Source organism: Berghia stephanieae, chromosome 13 (assembly GCF_034508935.2).
Source record: "Berghia stephanieae isolate SIO BIC M18660-M18661 chromosome 13, UCSD_Bste_1.3, whole genome shotgun sequence".
Taxonomy (NCBI): domain Eukaryota; kingdom Metazoa; phylum Mollusca; class Gastropoda; order Nudibranchia; family Aeolidiidae; genus Berghia; species Berghia stephanieae.
In genome coordinates, this window is record NC_088372.1 from 13,686,111 (window position 1) to 13,708,610 (window position 22,500).

At 36.6% G+C, this 22,500-nt stretch overlaps 2 protein-coding genes across 2 annotated transcripts in view; one reads left to right on the forward strand and one right to left on the reverse strand.

The window, feature by feature from the left end:
- The window catches only part of LOC144958594 (innexin unc-9-like), a 576,099-nt gene that overhangs the window by 79,667 nt on the left and 473,932 nt on the right, over nt 1–22,500 (forward strand). The gene's annotated exons all lie outside the window — the stretch shown is intronic.
- The window catches only part of LOC144958925 (uncharacterized), a 58,239-nt gene continuing 49,529 nt past the window's right edge, over nt 13,791–22,500 (reverse strand). Inside the window, exons 7-8 of the mRNA XM_078891223.1 lie at nt 14,778–14,817; nt 13,791–13,956 (exon numbers count right to left, since the gene is read on the reverse strand). Of these exons, the coding sequence (XP_078747349.1) occupies nt 13,791–13,956; nt 14,778–14,817 (206 nt within the window). The remainder of the gene's footprint in view (nt 13,957–14,777; nt 14,818–22,500) is intronic.

A 22,500-nucleotide genomic window follows, 5' to 3' on the forward strand; every position in this document is an offset into this window, starting at 1 on the left:
GAATATCTTTCAATTAGTTCTGAAAGGTAGGAAGGGGCAGTACCTTCAAGACAACGATACACTAAAACACAAGCTTTGAATTTAATTCTTTTCTCAACAGGCAGCCAATGCAGGTCATGAAGTAGAGGTCCGGCAGAGTCGCACCTACGCTTCATAAATACTAGTCTGGCAGCGCTGTTTTGGACAATCTGAAGACGTTTCAGATTGTATTGCGAAACGCCAAACAACAGAGCATTACAATAATCCAATTTCGATAGTACGAGGGACACAACCAGGTGCTTGGTCACATCCTCAGATATGAACCGTCTAATGGAAGCAATCTTTTTTAGTTGGAAAAAGAGAGATCTAACCAAATTATTAACCTGATGCTCCATCGACAGTCCAGAGTCTAAGAATGTGCCAAGGTTTTTCACTTTGTCAACAATTTGAATAGAGGCATCCCCCAACTTCAAATCTGTTTCACTTTTCCACTTCCTGTTCCCCACATACAGCACCTCCGTCTTATCATCATTCAGTTTCAGTCTGTTCTCATTCATCCATTTCTTAACACTTTGGATACAATTTTTACTATTGGCTGATACTTCTGGTAAATTTCTCATATTGGAAACGCAGTACAATTGCGTATCATCAGCGTATTATGTTTTGTTTTCATATTATATATGATTTGTAAACATTTGAGTGCATTCCTCTTAGTGTGGAATTGTGCTTGTGACTGGATGAGACTTTTAGGTGATCTCAAAGTAAATTCTTTGATTATGTGCTCTCTATTTGATCCAATTCCCCTTTTTCTTACTTTTTCTTGCGTGTTTTAATTGTAATTCTAGAACTTATTACTATCTCAATTTCTTCCTTTTTACTGGCGCTGATATAACCTTAATGTGTTGCAAGCGCCGTATAACCCTCAAAATCAAACAAACAAAACAAAATTGATGTCTTTGTTTTAAAGTTCTAAAATTCAATCTTGCTCAATGTTTTGACCCTGTTTTTCAATATTTTTTTCATGTCGTCATCGGTTTTTATTTAATTATTTACATATTTTATTTATATTTGTGTGCTTCTGTTCCTGTATTCGTTATCGTTTGTTTTTTTCCCTCTTGTCATACCTTGATGATTGAGTAGGATTCTGTGAATTACATTATCACCATCATCATCATCATCATCATCATCCTCATCATCATCATCATCATCATCATCATCATCATCATCATCATCATCATCACTATAATCAACACCTTCATCATCATCAGCAGAATTGTCAGTATCATTAAATATATTGATTTTAGTTGAACTGAGTTAAAAGTCTTACAACTCCAAGATAAAACAATCCTGTTTTATCAAAGTTCGCATTATTCCTGAAACAAGACCGATTCCGACCTCTTCCTTCTCCTCCTCCTCCTCCTCCTCCTCCTCCTCCTCCTCATCCTCATCCCCCTCCTCCTCCTCCTCAACATCCTCATCCTCCTCCACCACCACCTCCTCATCCTCCTCCTCGTCTTCCTCTTCTTCTTCAAGTCCACCAACTAAGTTTAAATATTACTGTTTATATGTATATCCCAGAGAGCACAATCTTCAAAGCTCTCAGAAAACGGATACCATCAGGTAAATTGTTCCATAAGCGAAAGAAACATTGCGAAGCGCAATGAGCATGGTTAATCCGTGAAATCGACTATATAAATGTCCACATTTATTTATTTATTTATTTATTTATTTATTTATTTATTTATTTATTTATTTATTTATTTTTATTGAATTCCTCTCTGCTTTCCTATTTCTTCGATCGAGTGTATCAATTTCAAGAGTGTGTCAGATGTTAAAATGAAATGTGCTCATTCTAGAAAACGAAAGTGATGGAGCAAGCAAGCATTAAACGCCTCTCATCTGTCCACAACCTCTTCAGCGTTTTCCCGGCGACAGGCAAAACGATTGGGAGCGATCTATATTCATGTTTTCGTCCAACCAAGTCATCAATCATATGACTTGTTGCTGTCCAATAATTGGATATTTCTTCATAAATGTAAACACGCTGCTTTGTTTATGAAAGTTGTAAACATACCCATTTGTCAAGCTGAACAAAATGACCTATCGTGATGTTAGATATTTCAAAAACTGTGAACACGTTTCACTATGTGGGTCACTTTGAGCACATATCCTAATGTGACCAATGACCTGGAGCACATGGAAATGTATTATAGATAGAATGCGCTTGGCCAAGGAGTTCACAACATTCCCATCCGGAAGTATAACGGACCAACACACAAACTCTGTGTAACCATGAACTTTTATAGTCTGGTTAATACAGTTTAGTGAGAACAACTCACAAACGTTTAAAAATCATAATTATATAGATAGTATGCGCTTTGCTAAGAAGCTCATAACATTGCCATTCGGAAGTATAACGGACCAACACACAAAACTGTGTGTATCCATGAACGTTTATAGTCAGGTTAATACAGTTCAGTGAGCATTACTCATAAACGCGGATGGCAAAAAACAATAACAAAGACCCGAGTGACGTCATCTTCGAACTATCTATAGATCATGCCAATTGAGCGGGGGTGGGGGGGGGGGGGGGGGTGATACACATCCAGGCTGGATGTATCGATATGCAGTCCAGTCCAGTCCGTATGGACTCCGGAGTTTTATCAGCGCGATATCCACTATTTATTTGTGTTTAAAGTGTTTTACATGTTATCCCAAGCAAGCAGCAACATCTAACATAAAGGACGAGACACGACACGACGGCTGTGAGGATCAATCATATTTTGTTTTAAGACAGAGGCAACGCTGTTCCTGCCAGATACTCCATTTTACACCTGAGTGATGTGAGAGAAAGTGAGTAAAGGATCTTTTCCTATGCCTCAACTTTGCGCCGTGACGATTGGGACTCGAACTATTGATCATAGACGTGATGGTGAATTCCAAACTACAAGACCACAAAGCCGCCTATAGATAGTATGCGCTTGGCTAAGAAGCTCACAACATTGCCATCCGGGAGTATAACGGACCAACACACACAACTGTGTGTAACCTTGAACGTTTATAGTCTGGATAATACAGTTTAGTGAGAATTACTCATAAACGCGGATGGCAAAAAACAACAACTAAGGCATGAGTGACGTCAACTTCATACTATCTATACCCATAAGGAATAAAATCTAAATCCTTGATGATCTACTTTAAAACTTGTTACACATGCAGTCAAGCCAAGAGATAATGGGTGACCGTTAAAAAACCCAAATCACATCCAATTCGATTTTTGACCAATCAAAACGCGGGATTTGTAGCATACCCTCAAGCCTGCTCGGACAAATACAGCTGGTTGTTTACAAACAAAAAGATTGAAGGAAGTTGACATCACTCTGCTCTTTTTTAAATGTATTTCGACTGCTGATTGTGTGATTAGCACTCCCTCAACCACACTATAAACTTTAAAAGTTACACATATTTTTCTGTGACGAAATTGATCAGTTCAGGAGTGTGGAACTAGTGAATATTTTACTAAAACGTTTACCGTCGATGGTAATACCGTGTAATTTGCTTAATTTAGAACTAACTGCCATTTTAAAAATTCGGACGACTGTTCGAGGGGCGTGGTTATGTTCAACCCCAAAAGGTGTCCATAGATAGTACGAAGTTGTCGTCACTCGGTCTTTGTTATTGTTCTTTTTTGCCACCCGTGTTTTTGAGTAATTCTCACTAAACTGTGCTAGTAATCAGACTAAGAACGTTTAAGGTTACACATAGTTTTGTGTGTTGGTCCGTTATACTTCCGGATGGCAATGTTGTGAGCTTCTTAGCCAAGCGCACACTATCTATTGATATCTCATTAGATTCACTGACGCATTTCATAACGTTTTCATTAGAGAACTGATGGAATGAATAATTTACCGCTACTCACCAGCTGTCAATCACGTGACAGGGGTTAACAGATCGTGCCAGATGGACTCAGCCCATCAGTCATGGAGTTTTGATACGAGGTTAAGGAGTCCGTTGAATAAGATAAGCTAATGTGACACACTGTCTCCAAACGGTAATATGTCGGGATGAACTGGATAGAATAAAGTTGACGTAACTCGGGTCTTTGTTATTGATTTTTGCCATCCGCGTTTATGACTAATTCTCACTACAATGTATTAACCAGACTATAAACGTTTAAGGTTACACAGACTTTTGTGTGTTGCTCCGTTATACTTCCGGATGGCAATGTTGTGAGCTTCCAAGCCAAGCTCATACTATCTATAGCCTTTTTTTTGGAGCTATTAACGATAACTGTGTTAATTCTTGTAACGATTAGAGTGACGAGAGCATAGATTATTTCCCTTAGACTACGCGTTTCCTACACTTGATTAATTCTCAACAGAGGCGACGTGGGCTACCCATTCATTTCTTTCTTGTTCGTGAAAAGAAATTCCTCAACAAAATGAATGATTTATTGACGTATCATAATATCGTGTTAATCAGTTATTACAATGGAATGAACTTAATTTTATAAAAAGAACAAAAACTAGAACATTTACATAGCGCAATATCCACTATACTTGCTCAGAGAGCTTAACAAGGGGCCCCGAGCTAATAGGAACACTTAACATGTAGGATGAGACATAATGCTTGGTAGACGAAAGTACATTCTTTTGTTACGACAGAGACGGTCAGGTCCTCTTTTTACACGTGAGTACAGTGAGGATGTGATTAAATGCCTCTTCCAAGGACTCAACTATGCGCCGCTCATAGCGGGTCTCGAACCCCGGACCTTTCGATTCGAAGGCGAGAGATACTACAAACTCACATAATCGCAGAAAACGGTATTAAGCCGGGATCAACCTGATGCTTAAAATAAAATATAAAACTTATCTGACGAAACCTTTAATTCAAAATATAGCCTTCTGGTCCTTACGAAAGGCAGGTTTTTGTTTCACACACTTGAAAAAACAACTTAGATTTAATCATTTTGATTCTTAAAAAATGTATACCCTCATAATTGAGAGAGAGAGAGAGAGAGAGAGAGAGAGAGAGAGAGAGAGAGAGAGGGAGAGAGAGAGAGAGAGAGGAGACGAAAGATAATATATTCTTCAAGATATAAAGAGACTCTCCTAATGAGCAGAACGAATGAGGCTGGGGAGATGACAAGGATACGATTTATGGCCATCAATATTGACACTGGCTACACACCGACAGGTCAGGGTTCCTTAATCTTCAACACCAACAAAAAACTTTGTAAAAAAATTGTCTAACAATGTTTTATTTCAAAATATCTATAAATTGAGCTGAAGAGCTATATTATTTGTATAGGGCAATATCCACTAAATGTGCCCAAAGCGCTTTACAAATGGTCCATGACTAACAGCAACAAGTAGCAGGTAGAACGAGACATGACGGCTGTTAGGCGATATTAAATTTTTTTTCCCGACAGAGACAACTCTGTAGACAGTCGGATACCTGAGTATGGTGAGAGAATGTAAGTAAAGAGCCTTTTCCAAGGAGGTGGGGTGGGGTGGGTGGGAGTCGGAAGGAGAGAAAGCGAGTGTAATACCACTAGACCACATCGCCGCTCGGTGAATAAGATGAATCTTAATATGAAATTATGGGGCGGCTGACACTGGTGAAAATGTGAGCATGAAACAGTGCCAGACAAAGCAAGGTAATGAACATCCCAAAAGTCCGTCTTCCTGGTCTGATTTTCACCCGACTTTTTAACCTTAGCATTTTCTGAAGAGAATGTCGATTTCGTAAAGGTCTGAAAAAGCATGAACCTTCAACTGGTGTACCTTTGCCTAAAGGGGAAACTTTGTCCCTTGATTTTGAACCAATAAGAGACTGTTTAGTTTTGTGGCAATTATTTCCTAGATAAAATTTCAAGTCTTTTAATTGGTACAATAACTGCAACAAAGCTGAGATTATTCAAAAAGGTCCAAATTCACAGAGGTAAAGTATCCCCTAGAGGCAAATTACCCCAATTCACGGTGTGCAACAGAGCCGGACAAGCAAAGGAGAGAGAAAACTATAAGAAGAAAGAAAATACCATTCTAAAACATCAACCTGCCGTGACTAGGGATCGAACCTAAGACCTACTGACTACCGGGCAAACGTGCTTCTATTACTACTCTTAGACGTGCAGTGGCAGCACGAATGACCCGTAATCAGAGGCTCTGCGGTTCTTCTTCTTCGTCTTCTTCTTCCATAAAGGCAAAAACTTCAGGCTGAAGATTGCATGGCCGTCTATTTAGTAACAGGGTTTTTAGATGGAAGAAGAGAGCGATTTTTTTATGGAGGCTCGAACCCGCGACCTTACTAGTACGATAACTCCGCCTGGCCGGAAAGATCGTGACTCTACCTGTACCACGACCCCAAAGGAGTCGCTTTAACCCTCTCCTTACCACCCATAGGAAAATCGTCACATTCGTTACGATGCAGCCAACATTTTTCGCATTCTCACTTCTTTTGTACATCACAAAATATAAAGAAATACTTTGCTTACAGCTATAACTACTAAACACGGTGTTGTTGAGATCATTTTGCTGAACAACATTCTGTATAGAAGGCATTTGTTACTTTTTTGTTTGATTAGAAAAAGTCTATTTTTGTGTCGGGTGCGTGTGCATTTTAGGGGAAAATTCTAAAAATGGCTGGTAAGGAGAGAGTTAAAGCTTAGTCTTACTAAAGCCTTCTCTCCTCATCCATCCTCGCTCTTTTACGCCCATCTGTCTGCTACTAAGATAATTATACTTTCTTCATGTTACCTAACCAGGACTGTTTACACAATTCCAATGAGTTTTGAACTGGAAGAAAGAGGGAGTAACGTCACGACTTCTGCTCCCTATAACTTATGCCAGTTGAATGAAAATAAGAACATTCATGGCTTGGAGCCAAAATAAAAATAAATATTGTTAAGATTGTGTGCGACAGACAAAACAAAATATTTCATTAAAAGATGAAAACGTTTTTTGATCGGGGATCAAAAATAATGGAAACATTGACATTACGATTTGAAATCATAGAATACATCCTGTAGTTAATTGACATTTTGGGGTTTGAAATACAATCACGATCCACGTATCTATATTATTATGACACGAGACTGACACGTTTTGACCTCATTTATATAATGAGATTTACCATACTACACACTGTGTGGAATGTGGTCTTTATAATTAGTTATCTGTGTATTTGTTATGAAATGATGGAATTCCTTATTGGGTTCTCCTACCAAAAAAATCTACAGGAAACCAAAACAAACGAGAAAGAAAAAAAAAGGAATAAAGAAAAGGAAGAAATAAAGTGTCGAAAAGTAAAATATAGAATTAAATAAATAAAAAACGAAACGCATTTCAAATACTGATCATACAGCTATAATGTATGTGTATAATATAATGGTGATAATAATAATAATAATAATAATAATAATAATAATAATAATAATAATGATAATAATAATAATAATAATAACAATAATAATAATAATAATAATAATAATAATAATAATAATAATAATAATAGTAATAATATATATGTACATATTATATATATATATATATATATATATATATATATATATATATATATATATATATATATATATATATATATAAGAGAGAGAGAGAGAGAGAGAGAGAGAGAGAGAGAGAGAGAGAGAGAGAGAGAGAGAGAGAGAGAGAGAGAGAGAGATTATAAAGAATTTTATCACAATTGAAACTTTTTCTAACACTCCCCTCGTCTCGTCCACCCATCAGTGATTGGGTAGCTGGATTTGATGGAAAGTACTTTGCGATCGACTAGCGTCCAATACACGCACATGCTATTGTCCGTTTCAAGCTATGGAAACCGGGATAAACTCCGGCTTCATTGATCTAATGGCTCTGAAGGACTACTACTACTACTACTACTACTACTACTACTACTACTACTACTACTACTACTACTACTACTACTACTACTACTACTACCACTACTACTACTACTACTACTACTACTACTACTGCTACTACCACTACTACTACTACTTCTACTACTACTACTACTACTACTACTACTACTACTACTACTACTACTACTACTACTACTACTACTGCTACTGCTGCTGCTACTACTACGACGAGTACTACTACTACTACTACTACTACTACTACTACTACTACTACTACTACTACTACTACTACTACTACTACTACTACTACTACTACTACTACTACTACTACTACTACTACTACTACTACTACTACTACTACTACTACTACTACTACTACTACTACTACTACTATACCAACAACACCACCACTCAATGCGCTTTTTAGTTCATCTTAACATCTTCCTGGTTGAACTTTTTTTCATCCACGGGTCAGTCCGAGACTTGACCAAATGGACCTTGAGTCGAATTGAATAATAAACAGTTTGAAGGCTAATGGGAGTATACGCCGAAACCAAGGGTTAGTAATGATAGTTTTTTTTTGGGGGGGAGGGGGGGGGGTGGAATGCACGTCTTGTTTTGGGGTGAGTAATGTCTACAGGTGGTAGCTGCAGTTCCAATAGGGGTGAGTAGGTAAGGTAGGCAAGGTATACGAACCGGATTTGAAAGGAAATGATGTGATTAGGTAGTTTCTCCAGCAGGTGAGAGATAGTTAAGACAAAGGTGTGATGTATTGTTGTGGTAACACGTAGCGGGGGGACTAGCCAACGGAAACTAGGAATTGATGGAGTATGCGGGAGAGTAATAAAGTTATGGGGGAGGTGAACGTTTGGGGAGTATTGAGAGAGAGAGAGAGAGAGAGAGAGAGAGAGAGAGAGAGAGAGAGAGAGACGAGGGGAGAGAGAGAGAGAGAGAGAGAGAGAGAGAGAGAGAGAGAGAGAGAGAGAGAGAGAGAGAGAGTTTTTTGGGGGCCGTGGACGGATGTGTAATTGATATTGAGAAAGCACGCAATGGTTGTATTAGAGAGTAAAATAATATTTTGAAGAATAAGTAGGTTGATGGGTGGAAACATAAAGAAATCATTGGATGGATGTGTTGGTTGATAGATGGGTGAAACGATAGGCTGATTTTGATAGATGGTTAGATGGGTGGATGGGTGGAAGAGATAAGATGATAGGTTCATGAATTGATAAATAAGATAGAATATAAATGTCTAGATGTATATGTCTACAGCTAGATAAATACGGGAGGAAGATATTGTTAGACAATATTAGAGAGATAATTGAATAGATATCATATGTAAATGAAGATAGAAGGATAATCTTCTCAAAATTATAAGTAGGCAAAAAAGCAATAAGGTTAGTGAAATAAATATAATTTAACAGAGAATAATGGCACCATTAAGACTATTCTGTCGTAATTTAAAAAATAAATCCATCTATTAAAAATGTTGGCAGATAACTCGGCCTTCAAATATCGATCAATTAAAATTCCCCTCATCTTGTCAAAACCTCTCTAGCCTAGGACATCGTGACATCCAAGATTTGAGATTTTTTGGCAAGATAATGTTCATTTCAATTGGTCGATAATTGAAGGATGAGTCTTCTGGCTAAAATTTTAAATAGGACTGCGAGTTTCGATTAGAGTAAGGTTGTATTTAAATGCGGCACATCTATTTTATCAACCGTTTGCGATGCCTCTCAGTCTTGGAACAATTTTCAAGGTTATGGGAAATCTTATTTTAGATACAAACCTATGACCTTTCGATCCAACCTCTAAAACTATATCCATTATTTCTTATCATTTGTTTTTTTGTTTTTTTTTTGGGAAGATGGATTATCTACACTTAACATTACCCGGAGGGGAAGTAACTCCATGTCTGGGTTAACACGGGAAGTAATCAAGAAAAATTATCCACTCTTGCCTGCTGCCTCCGAAGATAATTTTCGCACTTAGGTTGTCTCAACCCCTTAACCCCAAGACTGGAGGTCTTTTCAATTAAATGTCACCTTTTATAGATAGTATGTGCTTGGCTAAGAAGGTCACAGCATTGCCATCCGGAAGTATAACAGAACAACACACAAGACTATGTGTAACCATGAACGTTTATAGTCTGGTTAATACAGTTTTGTGAGAATTACTTAAAACCATGGATGGCAAAAAACAATCACAAAGACCTGAGTGACGTCAACTTTGTTCTATCTATAAATAGAACGAAGTCATTCGGGTCTTTGTTATTGTTTTTGTTTGTTTTTTTGCCATGACGTTTATGAGTAATTCTCATTTAACTGTATTAACCAGACTATAAAAGTTCATGGTTACACAGTTTTGTCTGTTGGTCGTTTTTTACTTCCGGATGGCAATGGTGTGAGCTTCTTAGCCAAGCGCAGACTATCTATTTTGATTTGAAAGTGGAAGCCCGAGTCGATCAAGTGGAATGGCTATTGATCGACGGGCACTTATTTTCAGGTCTGAAAACCAAAAATTCCTAAGGCTCATTGTTACAATGGAAATCTCAAAATAAAAATATGACGCAAAATGTCATCATTATCATTATTGCCTTTTTCACCCTGGGTCAGGGTATAGGCCACAGACAAACAGTTTCCATCCTTCTCTATCCCGAGCTAACTTTTTTTTATCTCATTCCAGGTCTTACCACTTCTCTGTATATCAGCTTCTTTCCAGAAACTCTTCGGTCGCCCAAGCTAAAAAAAGGATGTGGTTTGTCTGTCAGCGTTTCTGTACTCCATTACAGTAATGTCAAACTAGGCCCATAGGTGGGTTTGGATGTCAGACCTGCATATATATACACGTCGCTATGGATGCATTGCGTGTAGTTAAAATAATCAAACTCATATCATCCGCCAGCCGGATATCACATACCAACACACTAAACAATGCGTAACCTTAAACGTTTATGTCTTATTTATCTATTTAACTATCTATCTAGCTATCTATATATCTACAGATCTATCTTGTCTATATATCTATTTATCGATCTAATAATTATTCATTTATTATAACCACCTCATTTGGTTCCTGTTAATTCACCTCAACTGTAAATATCTATCTATCTATCTGTCTATCTATTTATCTATCTATCTATCTATCTATTATTATTTAAAATATTTACCACAATGTTTGAGACAGTCTACATTAATGTTTCAGGCTTAATTTGCCATCGTCAGGACTGAGTTGTTTTGTTGACTGTTGTTGTTTCTTGAAGTGGTTCCGGTTTAAAGTTGCTTAAGAAGAATTTACGCCGATGGGGACACTTTCCGTACATCTCACTTTTCATGTTGAGTGTGGCTTCATGAGGGTGTTTGATTATAGTATATTTCTCTTCCAGGCATAAGCTACATTGTTTTGATGTTGGTGTGTATCCTGTTGCTTTAGATAAAATTTTCCATGAAATGTTGTGGTCTAGTTTGTTGTCTTTTAATTTCCAAATATGTTCGCTGAGTTTTGTGGATGTTCTTTTGTTAGTGTTTCTAAATGTTGAGGTGTGGAGGTTGTATCTTGTTTTGAAATTATTTTCTGTTAGTCCTACATATTTTTCTTGCTTGTTTATTTTAGTTTCTGTGACTGTGGCTTGGTAAATTAAACTTGATTCTAAGCATTGTTTGTTTAGCGGGCAATGTTCTTGGAAATTAAAAGACAACAAACTAGACCACAACATTTCATGGAAAATTTTATCTAAAGCAACAGGATACACACCAACATCAAAACAATGTAGCTTATGCCTGGAAGAGAAATATACTATAATCAAACACCCTCATGAAGCCACACTCAACACGAAAAATGAGATGTACAATACGTGTCCACATCGCCGGAAGTTCTTATTAATCAACTACAAACCGGAACCACTTCAAGAAACAACAACAGTCAACAAAACAACTCAGTCCTGACGATGGCAAATTAAGCCTGAAACATGAATGTAGACTGTCTCAAACATTGTGGTAAATATTTTAAATAATAATAATTCGCTCCATTACTGCATGTCGAGCACTTTTCGTACCATATGTGTATCAAACACGATTCAATATCTATCTATCTATCTATCTATCTATCTATCTATCTATCTATCTATCTATATATCTATCTATCTATCTATCTATCTATCTATCTATCTATCTATCTATCTATCTATCTATCTATCTATCTATCTATCTATCTATCTATCTATCTATCTATCTATCTATCTATCTATCTATCTATCTATCTATCTACATTATATATATATATATATATATAAATATATATATGTACATGCATGTGTGCGCATGTGTATGTCTGTGTGTGTGTATGTGTGTGTGTGTGTTCATGTATATGTGTATGTGACAATCAGCAGCTACGTGAAATGAAAATTACCTTGGTTAAAATCCAATTAGCAAGTTGTTTTTCTTTTTTTAAAAATGTTTGTTTCGTTTTATTTTGTTTTATTTATTTATTTCCTTGTTTGCTGCTGTTGTTGTTTTTATTTTTCCGCCGTGTTTTGTTTCTGGACGGCTGGCTGGGCTGATTTACGTTACAATAACTCTATTAGAAGCAGCAGGAGAAGAGAGGAGAGAAGAGGAGACAGGTGATAAACGCAACGATCACTGGCGGTCGGTCTATTGAGCAAAGTTGTTTTGTGCCGCCCTATAATTTTCAAATTTAGCAGATACTGCTTTTTGTCTCAATTTTTGCCTATGCTGATTTTCGTTCACACTCGCGCATCTCTCCTGTCTTATTACTTGCCATGATTGGTACCTGTAACTACTGTACGAAGGTTGTGCGTCATCACGGACGGCTCTCTTTTTCTTGTTGCCCCACGCGAGGCGAGATGACGTGCTGAGGGTGGGGTATGGGGGCTACCATGAGCCAAAAAGTCAACAGGCCGCCCAAGCATTTTATATAAAAGTGTTGTTTTCTTCTGTTTAAAACCACGGCTATCCACTTCCCACCAGAAACAACGGATACTCTTGACTGCTAAAATAACTAGGTCAGGCCGGCAAATTTAATTTTGCACACCTTGAGGCCTGACTTGGGAGAAATCAAAACCATATCAATTTTATCATTGAAAGAACAGGTTTGTTGTAATCAAACCATACGGATGAAGAAAATTACAATAAATATAGATCTTATGCTATTCGTTTTTCTCAAACGGATGTTAATCATCAATACGAATATTACACAAATCATTCACCGAGTAGAGCCCCATGATGCTATAAATAAGATTCCAAGTCCATTATCCCGAGACACACAGCAGTTCAATTTGTAGTTATTAGTTATGTTATTGTCTTTGGAGTAGATAAGAAGTGCATTGAGGTTGGATTTTCTATTCCTTCTATTAATGACTGTTATCACAGTTGATATTCGAAGGAAGAAATTTATATGGCAGTCTAATTGCTGTTGTCATATTGTTCTTTTTAAAAAATGATATTCACAAATCTCGATGAACAGACGTGTATCGCAATCCATACCGAAACAACAATGAAAGGATCCATAGACTTCAATGATCGGATGTTATACAATTTTTTTCTGTAGAGGAAAATCGACAAATGGACCTCTTTTACATAATATATGCCCGTCGTAAATGCCACTTATTTGAGTATATCTCTTCAAAATTCAAACCACACATGACCCCCCCCCCATTTTATTTTTATACACAATATACACACATTCTAAAAAAATACACCCACTAGAACATTGATATTGAGCAATTTCCGCTAAGTGAGCTCAAGACACTTAAAAAGGGCTCCTAAGCCAAAAGCAACGTGAAGACGAGACATGATGCCTGTTGGGCGAGATAACATTTTCCTCCAACAAAATCAACACTGCTTCTGGTCAGGTACCTACTCATTTTACACCTGAGTACAGTGAGATAATGTTTTCGATCCATGCCGCCTTAAATAAACAGCCAGCAACCGCCCCTGGCAACGATCTTGCAGAAGGGACGGGTAGACTCCATCTGCAACTCTTCAATGGACGGCGGCTGGTGTGGTGTGGTTAAACCGGAACTAACTTTTTGTATACGCCATATCACGTGACCCGTGACATTCTCCACCAGATAACTGGCATCGGAATGTTTTACATTAATCACCTAAAGCGGTCTGGTCTGTTCCGCTACGTTTGGAAAATATTATGAACAAAAAAACAAACAAAACAAAACAAAAAAAGAAAGAAAAAAGAAAGCAAAACAAAAACAAAAATAAAATAATAACAAAAACTAACCCCCCCCCCCCCCAATAAAAAAAACAACAGAAAATAAGGTGTATCCACTAAACGTGCTAAAAGTGCTTTACAAGGGGTCCCTAACAAACAGCAGCACTTAAACTGCTGTAGTACGAGTCATGACGAAATTACACTCTTTTTTTTTTTTCGGACAGAGACAAACAACGCTGTTAATGCCCATGTAGTATTCATTTTGCACCCGAGTATGCATGCAGAGACAATGTGAATGAAAATCTACAAGGATCCTCGATCCGAAGGCGATATCATATCACATAGACCACGACATAGCGCACACAAGGAAGAAAATCTTATTAAGGAACCGTTACAAGGGGCTTACTTTACCCTTACACATTCGACTCCTTACCATTAATTGGGTATTCCATATCATCTCCTTCTTTATAGTATATTATAATGAATTTTTAAGCCAAAAAACCCCAAAACAAACAAACAAAACAAAATAAAAATAAAATAACCCCCTCTCCCCCCCCCCCCAAAAAAAAAAGCAAAACAAAAAACAAAAAAAAAAAACAAAAACAAAAACAAACGAACAAAAAAAAAAAAAAAAAAGGACCTGAAAGTCCAGGAAACCAAACTATGAGCGCACACAAGTAAGAAAATGTTATTAATAAACCATTCCTAGTTCCAAAGAGCTTACACTTACACATTCGACTCCTTGCCATCAATTGGGTATTCGATAGTATCTAATGAATGTATTGTGCCAAAAAACAAAAAGATAATTTAAAAAAAACAAGAAAAAATAATTAAATAATAAAATAAAATAACAAATAAGAGAAACGAAACACAAAAAGCAAACAAACAAAACAAAAACGAAAAAAAAAACCAAAACAAAAAACAAAACAAAAAACAAAACAAAAAAACCCAGCTGAAGAAGCCAGGAAACCAAACTTTGAGCGACTAGAAGAAACCCGACAGCAGATTCCCCGGATTACTTCCTAATGTATTATAAATAAAGTTGATCTCCTTGTTTCGTCGCGCCTCGAATTCCACATGAAGACTGGGAACAAATTAGTCGTATTCTATTATACATGGGTTTCTCTCTTACACTACTCTAAGATAGTATGCGCTTGGCTAAGAAGATCGCAACATTGCCATCCGGAAGTATAACGGAGCAACGCACAAAACTCTGTGTAACCACGAACGTTTATTGTCTGGATAATACAGTTAAGTGAGCATTACTCATAAACGTGGATGGCAAAAGACAATAACAAAGACCCGAGTGAGGTCCACTTCATTCTATCTATACGCGGCTATGTCCTATGTCGTGGTCTAGTGGTATGACACTCGTCCTCGAATTGGAGAGTCCAGGATTCGAGTCAAGCGCGGCTCTGAACGGGGCATAGTTGAATCCTTGGCAAAGGCCCTTTACTCACATTTTCTCATCGTACTCAGGGTGTAAAATGTGGCAAAATAATGTAATAGCGACTAACACACACGCACACACACACACAAACTAACATACACAAATACATATATACAGACATTGCGAGAGAGAAGAGAGAAAGAAAGAAGGGGAAAGAATCTAGCCCTTCAGTCTAAGTGAGAGAAAGAAAAGGAAAGAGCGAGCGAGCAAATTAGATAGATAGATAGATAGATAGATAGATAGATAGATAGATAGATAGATAGATCGAGCTAGAAAGAAAGAGAGAGAGAGAGAGAGAGAGAGAGAGAGAGAGAGAGAGAGAGAGAGAGATGGATAGATAGATAGAGAGAGAGAGAGATAGATAGATAGAGAGAGAGAGAGAGCGAGAGAGAGAGAGAGTGAGAGAGAGAGAGAGAGAGAGAGAGAGAGAGAGAGATTGGGAGGTGACAGGATCTATCATCTAGGAAAATATTTTGTCTCTATTTCTGTTGAATTATTAATGTTCCATATCCATCCGTGTTTTACAGGCCCGTTTCCATTACACCAGCAGGCAAGATCCTTTATCCTGCATTTCCCAAAACAAGAAGAGGCATCATTATTATTGCATGTTCTAGGCAATCTATGGGGGCGAAGTGGCCGAGTGGTTAAGGCATTGCACTGTGACCCGGAAGGACCCGTGTTCGAGCCCCGCTTCAGGCACTTTCGTTTTTTTTTCCTTGAGCAAGATTATTAACCCCCTAATTTGCTCACCTGGACAACATGGGTGATTCCTGTTGACATGAGACATCTTGTGTGATGAGTTATCTATATTCCTTCGTGGAATGCCTAGGCGACGATATCTTTTGATGTCGTGGCGAGAAGGCATAATTGTTGTTTTTCTTTGTGTGTGTGTTTTTTTTTTTTTTTTTTTTTTTTTTTTTTTGGGGGGGGGGGGGTGTTAGGAAATCTAATCAAAAACAGGTTCCAGTTTCATAATAATATCATCATCCCCGTGCTATCCGTGCGGCTATGTGTGTTGTGTGTGGTATGACACTCGCCTTCGGATCGGAATGTCCTTGGTTCGAGTCCCAATCAGGGCATAGTTGAAAATGGTTCTTTAATCACATTCTTTAGCCATAGGCAGGTTGAAATGAGTACCTTTGAGATGTTTGATTTCAACAAGCGTCTTTTAATTATTATTATTATTATTATTATTATTATTATTATTATTATTATTATTATTATTATTATTATTATTATTATTATTATTATTATTATTATTATTATTATTATTATTATTATTATTATTATTATTATTAATATTATTATTATTATTATCATCATCATTATTATTATCATTATTGTTATTATTATTATTATTATTATTATTATTATTATTATTATTATCATTATTATTATTATTATTATTATTATTATTATTATCATTATCATTATTATTATTATTATTATTATTATTATTATTATTATTATTATTATTATTATTATTATTATTATTATTATCATATTTTATTACCTGGCTGTCAATAGCGTTGTCTATGCCCGAAAAAAATTCCAACATCACCTAACAGGCTCCATGTCTCATCTTACACGTTAAGTGTTGCTTTGAGCACGTTTAGTGAGTATTGCACTATCTATATAAAAGCTCAAGTTTTTTAAAAAAAAATTATCTCCCCTAGTTACTTTTGAATTTTAAGCTTAACTTTGAATATTTGTGCGACAAAAATATACCTTTATTCTGAAAAAGAAAACCCACGTATTTAAAATTTAGGCCAGAAAGCTCATCCTTCAAATATCGATTGAATAAATCGACCCTCATCCTCTCAAAAGATCTCATTATCTGGGATTTCCGTGAAGCGCTTTCAGCAAATAAAGTGGACCGTGCTCTATATATATAAAAAAATATTAATGTGAAATTGATTGTAAGCTTCAATTTAATTACAAAAACAGATCAAATGAACGTTTCGGGTTACCCCTTTTACAGGGGCGTGGCTATATTGGTTGATTTGATGCCTGGCACCACATCCATCTTTTAAAAATGGATTATAGCATTTAAAATAAAATAAAACTGAGAAATGGTAAATACCGCTTCTTACTTATTTGATTAAGTCTTTTCTGTATATTTTTGTTCTTTCTTTTGTAGTTACAAATATAGCATGTTTTAAGTCATTTTCTTCTGATTCTGGCACCACCTTGTACTGTAAGCATGCCACGCCACTACCCCTTTATCAACAAAACATGATGAATGAAACACCACAGATGAATGAAATAATGTGGTAGTGGCGTAGTTATATAAAAAAGTAATGTAAATGTTGCTGCTCGAAGTTCGAAGAAATAAAGAACAATGTGAAATTGAATGTAAGCTTCAATTCAATGTACGAAAACAGATAAAATTGACGTTTCGGGTTTCCCCTTTATCAACAAAACAGAATGAATGAAACACTACACACGAGTTATTCATCTGTTGTGTTTAATTTATTCTGTTTTGTTGATAAAGGGGAAACCCGAAACGTTCATTGTATCTGTTTTTCGTATATTAGATTAAAGCTTACATTCAATTTCACATTGTTATTTAATTTTTTTTTTAAGTATATTTTAGTTGCGCTGACAAAGATTCTGAAACGGAAATTATAAGTTTTAGTAATATACATTGTGCTAAAAGATTACTAAATCTTTCTCAACCTATCTATTTGTGCTAATGAAGATTGCTATCAATCATGTTCTACTTACTCCGACACAATCAAACCACTTACACACACACACACACACACACACACACACACACACACACACACAGGCACTCACCACTTCCAACCTTCAGCCACCTGGCTTAAGTTAATAAATAAACATGAATACCATTATAATTTATCTACCTCCGCTGCTCTCCCTACGTACCATATGCTGTTGGTGCTCATAATATGAAACCCCATCTTCCGCCGTTTCACCTTCCCCCTTCCCGCGCTACCCCCCCCCCCCTCCCTCCCTTTTTTTTTAACCAATCAAATAATATAATATACCTATCAAAAACATTTTACCCTGTGACCCTTACCCTCAAATCGCCGACCCCCCCCCCCCACCCCCGACCCCTAATAATTCAGTCATACATACATACAGTTAAGTACTCACACTTCCATTCACACTCACAACGCACACACACACGAATACTCACACACACACACACACACTCACACACAACTCACACCAGCTCACACGCCCCGCAATTAAGCCATGTTGTTCCTGCTTGATGCGTCTTCTGCTTCTGCCCACCTTTCTACCCCCCCCCCCCCCCCCCTCCCCCTCCCCCCTCCATCTCACCTCTCTCTCCTTTTCTCCCTGTCTCGCTTTTCTCTCCTCGTCTCCTCCTTCTTCTTCCGTCAACAGCCATGTCTTTCACCCCAAATAACTCCACTTCCCCAATTTGGCTTACTTCCCCTTACTCCAGTCTGCTATTCAAACCAAGCCAACGATATCTCTTGAAATGAACCACTTGTTTTAAAATAAACACAATTCTTTTTTCTTCACCAACGATTTGTTTCCCTGTAGATTATTGTTACAAATTTACCTATTAATAGCAATAGTATTTCGACTATCAGTACTTGAACGTGCGAACAGGAAATATCTACACTATACACTTTGAAATGACTTACTTTAGCGTTGATAAAAAACAAAAACAAAACAACAACTTTGTACGCATCCGTTTGCACATGCGCACTTGCCTCAACTATCTGAAATAAAGCTAAATATTTATTTTAAAAATACACGCTTTCTGTTTAGAGTGAAATTAAAGCAACAGTATCACTTTTAAAAGTAAACTTACAGAATGAGATTTATCACCATCGATGACATCTGATAAGCTTCATTATATTATTTACAAACAATTTCGAATATTGCTTGTAAACCAATTCGGTAATTGAATTATTTTATTTTTGTGTGAAATTTGTTAAGATTCTCCAACTTAATTTGGATTTAAAAGAAACGAATGAAAAGGAATTCTACACATCGATAATTTCGAGGAGGTGAAATAATAAAATTGTGTCCAATTCTATTCCTCAAATCTGTGTTAATTTAGTTTTCTTTTTTTGGTGTAAATTCCATATTGGATGTATATAATATATTAATCATAATTGGATTATTGGTCGTGTGGGTGTGTCGTAATGAAAGGTAAGAGTAGCGGATATTGTGTTTATTTAGATTGAATCCAATCATATCTACTTATTGATAGAACGAATTTGACGTCACTACACTCAGCCTTTGTTATTATTTTTAGCCAGCCATTTTTATGAGTAGTTCTCAATAAATGGTATTATTCAGACTATAATTGTTTAAGGTTACATATAGATAGTATGCTCTTGGCTAAGAAGCTCATTACATTGACATCCGGAAGTATAATGGACCAACACACAAAACTGTGTGTAATCTTGTACGTTTATAGTCGGATTAATACAGTTCAGCGAGCATTACTCATAAACGCGGATGGCAAAAAACAATAACAAAGACCTGAGTGACGTCATCTTCGAACTATCTATAGATAGAACGAAATTGACGTCACTCAGCCTTTGTTTGTTTTTAGCAACCCATTTTTTATGAGTAGTTCTCAATAAATGGTAATTATCAGACAGTAAACGTAAAAGGTTACATATACATAGAATGAAGTTGACGTCACTCGGGCCTTTGTTTTTGGTTGTTTTTTTTTTTTTGCCATCCGCGATTATGAGTAATTCTCACTAAACTGTATTAACCAGATTATAAACGTTCAAGGTGACACAGTTTTGTGTATTGGTCCATTATACAATTGTACTTCCGGATGTCAATGTTGTGAGCTTCTTCGCCAAGTGCATATTATCTATAGATATATAGAACGAAATTGACGTCACTCAGCCTTTGTTATTGTTTTTAGCCAGCCATTTTTATGAGTAGTTCTCACTAAATTGTATAGATAATTCGAAGTTGACGTCACTCATTTCTTTGTTATTGTTTATTGTCATCCGCATTTATGAGTAATTCTCACTAAAATGTATTAACCTGCCTATAAACGGTCATGGTTGCACACAGTTTTGTGTGTTGGTCCGTTGTACTTCCGGATGGAAATTTTGTGAGCTTCTTAGCCAAGCGCATGATATCTATTTATCAGACAATAAACGTTTAAGGTTACACATCGTTTTTTTTGTGTTGGTGTGGAATATCAGGATGGCATTGATATGAGTTTTCTAAAGTTTTTAAACGCGTAGCATCAAGCAACGCTGGTTTCCATATCCACCGACGTGTACACATAAACAGGTCTGACATCCGAACACACTTATGGGCCAAGTTTAACATTGTTGTAATGGACAATATTTTGAGTCTTTTTTTTTTTTTAGATTTCCAATTCAACAATGGGTCCATAATGAATTGGGTTGTCAGACCTGCAAATAAGTGCACGTCGACGTCTATTTCATCACTTCGTTATTCTTTCTTTTTAAAGATGTCTACCTATTCATAATTTCGAGATTAAAAAAAAAAAAAAAAAATAAACCGAGCAATAAAAAGCAACAGATCAAAACATGTGTGATCCGTCCTTGTCTCAAAATAGTATTATGTCGGGTCGGATCAAGGTGTACATATTTGAAGGTCTGATAACCGAACTCAATTATGGGGCCTGATTCAACATCGTTGTAATGGAGAATATTTCGTAATGGTTTGAGAGACGAAATTATGGGTCCGTTTTAACATTGTTGTGATGGACACTATTTTTTTTTCGTTAGTTTGCGAGTATTTCCTTTACAACAATGAGGCCATAACAATAGGATTCAATTGTCGTAAAGTCACTTCCTTCCTAATGACGCATGGTAACTTAGCAACACTGGCTATAAACTATCGGAACAATGGCGGACGCCCGTATGAAATATTTCTCCGTCGAGCATAAAAGCGTATCCAGAGGGAAAAAAAAGACATAAATTTGATCATGTTTTGACTTTTACATATTCTGGTCACAAGACATATGAAAAGTTCTAGCCAGCTTGAAGAATAAAAAGTAATGATTTTCTTTGTTTAGAACCAAGATGGCTGCCGTTGCCGAGTGGCGTGACATCAGACTACTGAATCCAATTTGGGTTATCAGACATGAAAGAAAGTGTGGTTTATTATTCTCAGTAAATCATAAAATCTTAATCCAAGTCTCATGTTTTGGACAATAATTCAATGTTTGTATCTATCTAATCCAACCCGACATTGAGGTGGTGGGTCATTTAAATTTAATCTTATCTACATGGAATCTAAACCAACCCAACATATCACTGTTTTGAAATGGTGCATCATATAAATTAAAATTTCATCTATATGGAATGTACCTCCGTGGAGGGGCCAGTCCAACGTGTACAGATTTTACAGGTCTCATTTCCGGACGAAATTATGGGTCCGTTTTAACATTGTTGTGATGGACACTATTGTTTTGTTTTTGTTTTTCGTTAGTTTGCTAGTATTTCCGTTACAACAATGAGGCCATAACAATTTGGGTTATCAGACATGAAAGAATGTATGGCTGGGTGGGGTTCCCGACCTCCCATAGTGGACAGGGAGGTACTTGCTCTCTTTTGTCTTGGAATGAGATTCCTTGGTTGGGAGGGAAACAGTTGAATGTATAGTTATACTGTTGGGATATATTTTTTTCATTGTAAATCATCTTTCTGTTATGTAATTATTTTTAAAATTTTTAACATGATTTGTAAACATTTGAGTGCATTCCTCTTAGTGGAGACCTGGGTTTATGTCTGTATGAGACTTATATAGGTGATCTCAAACTAAGTACTTTGATAGTGTGCTCTTGGAATCTACACATGTTCCCTAATTGAACAAATTCCCCTTTGTCTTACCTTTCTTGGGTGCATTAATTGTAATTATAGAACTTTTTACTATCCCATTTTCTTCATTTTTACTGGCGCTGATATGACCCAAATGTGTTGCAAGCGCCGTAAAACACTTCAAAACAAAAACAAAGAAGGTATGGTTTCATTATTCTCATTAAATCATA